Genomic DNA, 11,611 nt, shown 5'->3' on the forward strand with positions numbered 1-11,611 from the left:
TTAACAGTTTTCAATAGGTTTTATAGATGCCTAGCTCTTAACTCAAAGCTGACGTATTTCGAAAACCATCCGTTTCTGAACAACAACTTATCATTCAAATTAGAATTCAATCACAATAATATTGTTTTCCTCGCAACATTTAGCTATATATATTAACATGTTACTTTGAAAGCTCTAGCATCAGTATCTCATAACTTGATTTTGGATGGTCCAACCTTCGAAATTGGAAACACTTATATAAATTCAGAATTTGATATGAGAGGTAAAAGATAGCAGCCCATTCAATTGGATCATGTTGGAAATTAATGATACAGAGCACATGTTTTCCGGGGCATCTCGTATTAGTTTCTCCTGGTACCGAGTCTACTACTGTGCCTATATGACTTTCCTATCCCCACCTAATATCAAATTTAAAGGACATCCCTCACACGCAATTGTTTTGATCTATCAGAAATACAATATCTGCATTTGGAAGTAGATTGACAGATAATCGTACCTCAAATACCAAAGTTGGCAACAATGAAACATACCTTATAGCAAATATACCATGGAAACATATCATATAATAGCATACAACCATCTCTTATTCATCCACTGTTACATCTACTTGGCCCCTAGCTATTAATCCCTGTTACCCTGACCCCATTATTATAAATACCCACATCATATCCATCAGACCATAATAAAAGAAGGCACTTTTTATGCTGATTTAAATCAGATCTTGTCCTTGATAAATCATTTTTACTCAATGTTAGATCAGATGATTGCACCTTGCATTACTTTTCAACAGAGGATTAAAATTGCTTCCATTTGATCAAGCTTTTATTATTACAAAAAAAGACAAAATAATGATAAAAGGTAGATCAACAGAAAATCAAATAGTTGTAGACCTTTTCTCTTTCAACCTCTCAGCCAATCAAATTGCTTGAAACCTCCGCTGACCTAAAAAAAATTTTGCGAGGGTTTCCCCCTGTTTTGATATGAGGCAAAATTTTAAGCGCCGCTATAATAGCAATATAGCCGCTGCTATCATCAAACTTCCCCCAGGTGCTAGAGCATGTCTTACTTACACCACCTAGCTTTAAATTCAAGCATTGAGACCCTTAATCATCACTAAAGTAAGTAGCGATAACCAAGTGGAGGCGGCCTATCTACCTCCTAGCCTCGGATAGAGTCTTGTTGAGCTTCAGGGATAGGCACATCCACACAACGTAAAAAAGGTATGCTTCAAAGAAACATAATAATAATAAAATAAAGAAACATACTACTAAAGGAGTATAGTAGAACGTAGACAAAAAATGGACACTCACACAAAATGAGTCAAGGAAAAGTATAACGAATACAACATCAGAGACGTTCAGAACAGCTCGTTGTTTTAACAAAAATCCATACATGAGCAGCATGCATGGTAATAGTCGGATGTAAAGCAACACAACCAACAAAAGAAGAAAAACGCAACAAAGCAAACATCATGAATGCATTATCATGAGGAAGGAAGCAATAATACAAACGTTTAAAGAAGTTTTGTATCATCGCGACCAGAAGAAAGAAGATACTTACCACTTACCACCACCATAGATAGACCAGAGAATAGGCAATCACCAGAGATAGACCAGAAAACAGGCATAAAACAGAGACAGCAGGCCAAGAAAAACCGGGCTAGCAGCAGCAATACCAGCAGCAGCGCCATAAGCAACACCAGCAGCAACATCATCAGTAGCATCATCAGCAACACCAGCAGCAACAACAATAGCACTGAAAAATGAAGAACGAGCGACACTAGAGACCAGACAAAGATTAAAGAAGCAACTGCCAGAGATAGAGACCAAAGAAGCAACCACCAGACATGATAAACCAAAGAAGCAACCATCAGGCATGATAAACCAAAGAAGCAAGCAGTAGAAATAGCAGAGAAGTAATGGCAGCAGCATCAACATCAAACAGGCAAAAAATTATCAAAACCTAAAAAACAAATTCGATTAGTGCTGATTTTACGTCTTCCAGTGCTCGTTATCGAATAATACCTACTATATTCCGCTTCAAAGAAGCAGTATCAAGTACTTGTAACAGTGCAGAACCATGTTATCAGAAGCTAGAGTGTTATTTTCAATCAAAAGGGTTCTAAAACCAATATAGTTTGATACTAAATGCGTTTTGCAAAAAAAAAATATAAAAAAAAACGGAGGCATGGAAAAATGAGAGGGCGTCTTACCCGACGTCACGACCAGTAGATTTAGTCTCAGTCTTCTGCCGTGACAGACGTAGTAATAGCCGCACTTTAATTTGAAATTATACAGTGGATATTTTTGTGTTCAAATTTGACTTGATCTGACATCCTTTAAACGTTTTTGCTAAGTTTGACTATAAAAATTTGTTGCATACAAGCATGCATCTTAGGCTACATTCACTTTCTCCTCAAGCCACCTTTTACAGTGTAGCAGCATAGATGATGTTTATCGTATCACATCACATCTATGTTTACAAGTCCAGTCAATTGTGTGTGCACAGGTGCCTCAGGAACTACAATACATTCAATCTCCCCAATGTCAAGATATCGAGATCCACCTACACTACATGAAACATATCGACTTAGGTGGCCTCTCAACAAGCTATACCAACAATCCATAAGGCCCCAGTGGCCTGCTATTTATATACCCTCTCAACGTAGTAGTCATTGACCAGGGATCTACCATATTTAAGCAAGCTAGATGCCCTGTAATAAAGAAGCTCTTTGCTTTCGTTTTAGATACAGTTGACAACTGATTATTATCATCGACTTATTATTACGAATTCATCAAAATTGTTGCTATTATACTTTACTTCCTAATGCATCTATAAAGAGTCAATGAAAGCGCATCGAATGATGATAATCACATTCAGTTTTCAGACCGAAAATAATGAGCAATTTGCGAACATTTCAAAACCGATTTTCTGCGAATATGTCAAAATCTAGCATATACAAGAAGTCTCATAAGAACAGTTTCCAGTGTTGCATTACATCTTTACAATTAATTTGATTCTATATGTATCATAGAAAAAGTCGTCATTTCTGGGGTGAAAAATGCGATCGTTTGATTTTTAACAATTTTCTCTTACTAATACACGTGAAAAAAATGAGAATTTCCATGGATTTGCAATGACCCGGAAAATTTTGAGATAAAGCATCAGTAAGTAAAGCGTGGACAAGGAAAGATGATTGGTGCTATTCCAAGCGTCCACAATGTTTAGGATATAGATCATCTCTGGGAGGCAAATGTATTAGGCGTTGTATATTACATGAGGATCTGAGAATGAGCAGAGATGCATAGTAGAAGTGAGAGGTCTTTATTCAAGCAGCACGAAGGAACATGAGTGGTGCCATCAAATGGCTAATCTATATCCTGGTTCCTAGAGAGTGGTAGCCTATGGCCTTTCGTCCCTGGAAGTGGGTTTCATCTCCGACAAATTTTCTTCCGTCAAAGCTATTAGGAAGAACATTCTATCCTGTATCATCTTTGTTGTTTATCCTTGACTGGTGGTTCATGAGTTCTTATGCATCACATTTTCGTTAACTGGTTCAAGGCTTATACAATTATCCCGCATTCAAGATCAAGGTCCTATTGCTGTGGCACTGTCAAATAACTATAAATACCTTTGATATCTACACTAGTTTTGATTCCTATTCAATCTTGGAATAACATAATAAATATATTCAGTTCTAATTGTATTTACTCTATATTTCGTTATTCTAAACACAATGTTCGCAAAAGATGATGTACCTGTAATGAAATAGCCACCCAAACGCAACTTAATTGAAAACCAAAGTTCATCAAATAGCACTCATTCAAATTCATGCTATTTGGATCTATTAATGAAAGCGCTCAAATGTACATCAAAAACCCATTTAAAAATACTAAAGTAAAGATACACGCTTATATCGCACATCGTGTGAATGAATCACTCCTGATCACAGTGTATTCAATCACACCCATGATGGTCGTAATAGGTGATGGTATCTTTATCCAAATAGAATTAAATCAATAACAAGCATATTCAAATATGACAACTATGCCCTGCTGCCATAGTTGCACAATATCCCAGATAAAGGATTCCATGCTTCAATAACAAACATCACACTTTAAACCATCAAGGTTACATTAAATCATGCTATGACGATAGCTCACCCAAGCCCATCAAGGTTACTCAAATCGACCCTTATGGCCAGTGCTCCTGCATTGATTACCACTTTAAATCAAACATCAACAACATTTGCCAGATATCGCAATAGCAGCACCTATTGCTCTCTATCATCACTAATCCTACAAGCCAGATGCAAATGTATAAATACTCTTCTTTTTTTTACTCAATTCCAGGATCTTCAGTTCATTTTATACACAAAATAAAATACAGTTGATTTCTATTGTATTTTACCTTTGTTGAGGATATAGATCATCTCTGAGAGGCAAATGTATTAGGCGTCGTTTATTACATAAGAGGATCTGAGAATGAGCTGAGATGCATAGTAGAAGTGAGAGGTCTTTATTCAAGCAGCACGAAGGAACATGAGTGGTGCCATCAAATGGCTAATCTATATCCTGGTTCCTAGAGAGTGGTAGCCTATGGCCTTTCGTCCCTGGAAGTGGGTTTCAATTCCGACAAATGTTCTTCCGTCAAAGCTATTAGGAAGAACATTCTATCCTGGATCATCTTTGTTGTTTATCCTTGACTGGTGGTTCATGAGTTCTGATGCAGCACATCCTCGTTACTGGTTCAAGGCTTATACAATTATCCCGCATTCAAGATCAAGGTCCTATTGCTGCGGCACTGTCAAATAACTATAAATACCTTTGATATCTACACTAGTTTTGATCCCTATTCAATCTTGGAATAACATAATAAATATATTCAGTTCTAATTGTATTTACTCTGTCTATATTTCGTTATTCTAAACATTTTTTACAATTAATTACTGTACCTCTATATATTGCATTATATTATCCCAATCCTAAATCAAGAATGTCTGCTGGTTCTGTGTCCTCTAATTCTACTGCTGGTTCAGCAAATGGTTCGATTCAAGTCCCTGGGGCTACTGCGGCTGGTCTTCCTGTTACGCTGGAAGATTTCGATCTCAATCCTTCTATGGATGGTCTTACCGAGGTTCTGTCTCAAGACGGTCAAGTGCTTGATGAAGACGAATTGATGGCTGAACTTGGTGGTGGTTCTTCGGCTTTGTCTGCGTTTGAGCCTCTGGAGAGCGTGAGTGGAGAGGTTGGATCTGGGGGGAAGTCCGCAGCTGAGCCATTGAGTGAGGCGATGGAAGCAAGTGAAGAAGCTTCATTAGAGCATGCGTTGAAGGCATTACGTGAAGAAAATGCGAAATTGTTGAAGGTGGTAGCAACGGCACCTACTGCGAGAGAGCGTCATGAGGCTCTGCGAGTGATTAGCAGCAATAAGGATGCGATTGTGGAATTGCGTAGCTATCGGGATGTGGTCAAGCCCAAGACAAGTGCGATGAGTCGTGGAATGATGCGTAGTGAAAATTTGGCTCTGAATCGTCGCGATTTACCCAAATTCCAGTTGGCTTCTGCAGCGGTGAAGGCTTTTCCCAACGAAGAAGTGTTTGAGAGCGTAGATCATTACTTGCGTACTTTTGAGAGCATCTTGAATTCATCATCGTTGGACTTGGAAGCGCAGTGGGCCAAGTTACTTCCGTTGTGTATGCCCAATGGGGATCGTGCGTGGGTCGACAAGACTTTGTTGAAGTGCAGCTCGTGGTGGGAAGCGAAGCAAGTGTTCTCTAGACGCTTTGGGTCTGCAGTGATTACTCGTCGCAATACGGATTTAGTATTTACGATGGTGATGAGTGCGTCTGAATCCATTATGGATTACTCGTGTCGATTCCAGCAAGCAGTGTACAATGCGGGCCTCCAGTTGGATGATCCAAGAGTGGCTGATCGCTTCATGGCGTCGTTAATCTTGCCGGTGCAAACGGCTGTGCGCATTACCTTGGTGAGAGAACAAGGCACTGAGTCGTGGACAGTGGATCGAATTACCCAAGTGGCGCGCGATGTGTTGGGAGATGACAACCGTTTCTATGCGCATGCAACAGCTTTGCTGCCAGGTGCTGCGTTTGAGGATCGTCAAGAGCGTCGTGGGTACCAAGGATCGTCAAGAGGGATGTCGTCAAGTGGAAGACGTAACCATGGAGGGTTCAAGCGAGTGGAGAGCAGTGGTGGAACCAAGAAGTATCATTGTAAGCAGCATGGTCCAAATGATTCCCATGGGTCCAAGGAGTGTCAGTTTTTGAAGTTCGAGAAGGCCAGGAGTGAAGGCAAATGCGTGAAGTGTTGGAAGCCATTTGAAAGGGGACATGATTGCAGCACTCGTCGTCCTCCTGGGGTTGGTCCGTCCAACACGGCTCTGAATCATGAGGTCTTCGCGGCAAGTGTGGTCACCAAGGACAATGAGTCTTCGTCCTCGTTAGGGGCATCATCTTCGAGGGATGCCAATGCAGACGATGCCAATAGTGTCGCTGATCAAGATCAGCTGATGAGTGAGTTGGCTTTCCAATGTAAGTTGCCTAGTGTGAATGTGAACAAAGCAGAAACTAATTACTTTGCGTTGTTGACCCCGTTGTTGATATGTGTAGAATCTAAGAATATCAAGGTCATTGGCAAGGTGGACACCGGGTCCCAAATTAGTTGTATTAGTTTGAAGTTTCTAATAAATGTGCTTAAGATCAAAAAAGTGAGAAAAGTTGATGGGTACCTGAAATTTTTATCCAAGTCTGTGAAGCGAGTGGCAATGACATTTCCATTGAAATTTAAATATGCTAATGGCATTGTATTTGAACATGCATTAGAAGTGGTTTCGTTTGAGCAAGGGTTGGACTTTGATGTCCTGTTGGGAGTGGATGTGTTGCCAAAGATGAATATTGGGCTTACTGGTGTGGCGTTTCGCATCGACAGTGAACATCAGCATTCAGATGCTACAGAACATAATGAAAGAATGTTTGAGAATATCAATTTGGACTTTGAGGGCAAACATTTAGAGGCGGATAACTCACCTGCGGGTACTGAGGAAGAGCGTCAGGAGTTTAAGACATATATGAGCGAATCCTTAAAGAGAAATGAAGAGATACCTATCGAGTCGTGTTGTCCATTGCCAGAAGCTATAGTGAAATTACCTACAAAAGAAGGAGCGACGGCGCATCGTCGTCCCTATCCGATTGCTGAGTCGTTGAAGCCTGTAGTAGAGAGACAAATTCAAAAGTGGTTGGATACCAAGACGATCGGACGTTCGAGAATCAATTCGTCCTTTAATAGCCCTTTGCTGGTGGTACCAAAGCGTGACAAGTTGGGAAATGTAGTGGATCATCGTGTGTGTCTGGATGTGCGTTTGTTGAATAGTATTTTGCCACCTCCCTACAATTTCCCAATTCCTTTAGTAAAAGACATCTTTGAGAACTTGAGTGGTATGAAGTATTTTGGGACCACGGATTTGAAGGATGCTTACCACAGATTTCCCATTGAAAAAGAGAGCCAATTTAAATGTAGCTTTAGTTTTAACGGCCAAGGATATTATTTCTTGAAGGCTTGTTTTGGATTATGCCAGCTGCCAAGCCAGTATCAATTTACACTATCTACGTTGCTAGCAGGATTGCAACAAGTGCGTGACGAGTCAGGACGAGTGGTATCTACTACGCAGAATTTTCTAGACGATATCATTATCGCTGGCGTGGATTTTGAGCATTACAAGGTAGCCGTAAAAACCGTGATTGATCGGCTTACAGAGGCAAAATTGATTTTACAGCCGAGCAAGTGCCATTTTATGCAGAGAAAGGTGCGGTTGTTAGGCTTTGTGGTCGATGAAAAGGGCATCCGAGTAGACAAATCCAAATGTACAAATGTGGCGAATTGGCCTGTACCCTCAACCAAGAAACAAGTGCAGCAGTTCATGGGATTAGTGAATTATTTGCGTTCACATATTCCAATGATCTATAGAGGGGCGGCTCCGATCACGGACCTCATTAAAGACAACAAGAATGTGATGAAGCACTGGACGAATCAACATACAGAGTGTTTTGAGGCAATTAAGAAGATATTGCAAGCGGATTTGTTGATCAATTACCCAGATTTTGACAAGGAATTTATTATTGCGTGTGATGCCAGTTTGTATGGAGTAGCGGCTGTGATTTACCAAGAAGATGACAAGGGGCGTCATAAGTATGTGGGTTTTATTTCAAGCACACTGAGTCCAGCGCAGCGTCGTTGGTCCACAACGAAGCGAGAATTGTATGCGATTGTGTTGGCGTTGCGGAAGTTTCAAACGTACATTTATGGGCGTGCGTTCCGGGTACTGACAGATCATCGAGCATTAGTGTATTTGCATTCTCAGAAAGTGGTAAACCCTATGATGGCTGGATGGATTGAGACTATCCTAGATTTTACATTCGAAGTCGTGCATTTACCAGGAGCAATGAACATTTTTCCGGATTTATTGAGCAGACTATATCCACCTGTGGAGAATGAGAGTACGCAGTTAATAGTGGAGGAAAGTGAAGAGCGTAGTCGGGAGAGACATGAGCAAAATCGCAAGAATCGTGGTGCAAAAAATATGATTAAGAAGAAGCGGTATAGCAAAGATCAAGCAGTAAATATCTTTGCCACACAAGTGATTGAAAATGCGAAGGAAGATCTTGATTACATGACACCTCCTGAGGAAGAGCGAGATGAGATTTTACAAGAGATTCACATGTTTGGGCATTATGGCGCACAGGCGATTGTGAGAGAATTGCACTCGCAAGGGTTGCATTGGGCTAAGTGTATGAAGATGCTAAGAGGTTGGTCAGTAGCTGTCCAGAATGTCAGAAGCACAATATTGCAAAGAGAGGGTGGCATCCGCTCAAGAATGTAGTTTCGCTTCAGCCGATGTCGCATGTGTCAGTGGATTTGGGTGGCCCAATGACGATGACCTTTGATGGATATGTGTATATAATGGTTGTCACAGATCTGTGTACCAAGTATGTGATTGTGCGCCCATTAAAGTCGAAGGAAGCAACGAGCATTGCTAGAGAATTGATTAAGGTGTTTGGGGATTACTCATTTCCTATTATTATGCAGAGCGATCATGGTGGGGAATTCGAGAATCACTTGCTTCAGGCAATCAGTGAGAACCTAGGTTTGCAGCGCAACTATTCTACCCCATACGCAGCCAGAGGTAATGGGAGTGCGGAGGCGAGTGTGAAAATTGTGATGAATACGCTGAGAAAAATGTGTAACTCTAATGCGCGAGAATGGAGCGATTACCTTCCAATTGTGCAGCTTTGTTGTAATCGTTACATCAAGAGTAAGTCGATGACTTCGCCGTTCTCGCTGATGTTTGCCAGGCGAGTTACACTGCCAGAGGATTATGCCAACAAAGACAAATACCCGATCCCTAAGGATATCATGTCAGTAAAAGAGCTTGAAGAGCGTATTGACTACATGCACAAGGTGGTATTTCCAGCGATCAATGAACGAGAGGCCAAGATGAATGCGATTATGCAGAAGAGGTTTAATAACAAGCATATGCTCGTGGACATTCCAGTTGGTGCTCATGTGATGGTAAAGATACGTCAACGACCAAGCAAGTTGAGTCCCATTTATGATGGTCCATATACGGTCATTCGTAGAAATCAAGGCGGGTCATACGAGTTGAAGGATGAAATGAATGAGATTCTTCATCGCAACTATGTACCATCCGAGCTAAAGGTGGTGAACATAGATGAAAAGGCCATTGATGATGAGTATTTCGAAATTGAGGCGATTCGAGATCATAGGGGCAAAGCAGCGAATCGTGAGTATCTCATCAAATGGAAGGGCTATGGTGAACGCATGTGTTCGTGGATAACTGCAGAAGATGTATCGGATCCCCATATTTTGCAAAGATATTGGCAAAAGCATGTGCAGCTGCAGAAGCAAGAAGAAGGGCGCATCCGAGAGCGAGTGGCTCAAATGCCGAGTAAGCAACAGAGGAAACGTGCTGCCACTGGGGAAGCAGATCAGGCGGGGGCTCCTCAATCCCCAGCGAAGCGGCGTCGGGCCACTTATGTTAGGAAGAAGACAGGATAAGTGGGAAGGTGAGCGACAGTGGGGACGAGGTAAGAGTGGTGAGCGAGAGGGTGTTGTCATGTGTTGTGGTAGCAGTGTACCTTTTTACCTGATCATTGTTTTTTTTCCCATTGGGTTTTACATTGATTGGGATGTTTTAATGGCCATTGTTCCGAATTCATGATAACACATAGGAAGTATTTCAACGAGCCAAGCTTGTGTGATCTATCTCCTGTGGTGTAGTGTTTATCGAATCGACAATTCTTGCAGTATTATCGATTCTGGTGGGGACGAATGTTGAGGATATAGATCATCTCTGAGAGGCAAATGTATTAGGCGTCGTTTATTACATAAGAGGATCTGAGAATGAGCTGAGATGCATAGTAGAAGTGAGAGGTCTTTATTCAAGCAGCACGAAGGAACATGAGTGGTGCCATCAAATGGCTAATCTATATCCTGGTTCCTAGAGAGTGGTAGCCTATGGCCTTTCGTCCCTGGAAGTGGGTTTCAATTCCGACAAATGTTCTTCCGTCAAAGCTATTAGGAAGAACATTCTATCCTGGATCATCTTTGTTGTTTATCCTTGACTGGTGGTTCATGAGTTCTGATGCAGCACATCCTCGTTACTGGTTCAAGGCTTATACAATTATCCCGCATTCAAGATCAAGGTCCTATTGCTGCGGCACTGTCAAATAACTATAAATACCTTTGATATCTACACTAGTTTTGATCCCTATTCAATCTTGGAATAACATAATAAATATATTCAGTTCTAATTGTATTTACTCTGTCTATATTTCGTTATTCTAAACAACCTTTGCTTTATTTTTTTTGTGAAATCTATTTAAACCTGATTTCACTGCAGTACCAATGACCAACGGTGACTCTCCTGATCCAGAGTAGGAAGCATCCACTGCTACCCACTCCTTCGCTGATTTCGGTAAACCAGCTCCCCGCCAACAAAATATCGACCCAACCTACATCGTACCGGCCAACGGTACCCCTTATGCTTTAAATATGCATTTAAACATTAAATATAAAGTAACTAACATCCAAATAGGGAACCTCAATTGCAGTAGTCTATTTAAGCCTCCTAAAACAATCTCACAAGCCTTCTGTAGATTTCTATTATCAGAGACATTTGATTTACTATGCCTTTAAGAAGCACATGCACACGATGATGAAAGATCCGCCCTACCTCCATGCAACACTTCAAACATCATCTATTAACCTCCCACTCTCCCATTATCTAGCTCTATTCACTTGGCAACTAAATGCGAACAATTTTGGAGACTCGAAATAGCTCTAAATGCGCGAAATACTTGGTACCGAATACTTCACCAAAAATAACTGCCAAACATATTCTGCACGCTTGAAAAGAGCACCAATTTCAACCATACTACTGCTCCATCTGTTCCTCCTCTACCGCTCGAATAGAAACCAACGAGCATTTCCTCTTCTCCTGGCCACCCAAAATGTTCAGTCAAATTCATACTTATGTGGTGTACACATGCGGAAGGTCAACGGAGCTTCAATTTCTA

The 11,611-nt window shown here is 41.0% G+C and overlaps 3 protein-coding genes across 3 annotated transcripts; 2 read left to right on the forward strand and 1 right to left on the reverse strand.

The window, feature by feature from the left end:
* Window positions 1-1,598: 1,598 nt before the first annotated feature.
* ATC70_009212 (uncharacterized protein) lies at window positions 1,599-1,877 on the reverse strand (the record flags this gene model as incomplete). Its single annotated transcript, XM_064828449.1, has 1 exon — window positions 1,599-1,877. One exon carries the CDS (start codon window positions 1,875-1,877, stop codon window positions 1,599-1,601), a length of 279 nt encoding a protein of 92 aa, XP_064685651.1.
* A 3,118-nt stretch (window positions 1,878-4,995) lies between these two features.
* Window positions 4,996-8,895, forward strand: URE1_2 (Urease; the record flags this gene model as incomplete). The annotated part of the gene is made up of 1 exon (XM_064828450.1): window positions 4,996-8,895. The coding sequence occupies one exon, from the start codon at window positions 4,996-4,998 to the stop codon at window positions 8,893-8,895; it is 3,900 nt and encodes a 1,299-aa protein (XP_064685652.1).
* A 14-nt stretch (window positions 8,896-8,909) lies between these two features.
* Window positions 8,910-10,091, forward strand: ATC70_009214 (uncharacterized protein; the record flags this gene model as incomplete). Its single annotated transcript, XM_064828451.1, has 1 exon — window positions 8,910-10,091. One exon carries the CDS (start codon window positions 8,910-8,912, stop codon window positions 10,089-10,091), a length of 1,182 nt encoding a protein of 393 aa, XP_064685653.1.
* Window positions 10,092-11,611: the final 1,520 nt, after the last annotated feature.

This window comes from Mucor velutinosus (genome assembly GCF_035048745.1).
Source record: "Mucor velutinosus strain NIH1002 chromosome Unknown tig00001563, whole genome shotgun sequence".
Lineage (NCBI taxonomy): Eukaryota > Fungi > Mucoromycota > Mucoromycetes > Mucorales > Mucoraceae > Mucor > Mucor velutinosus.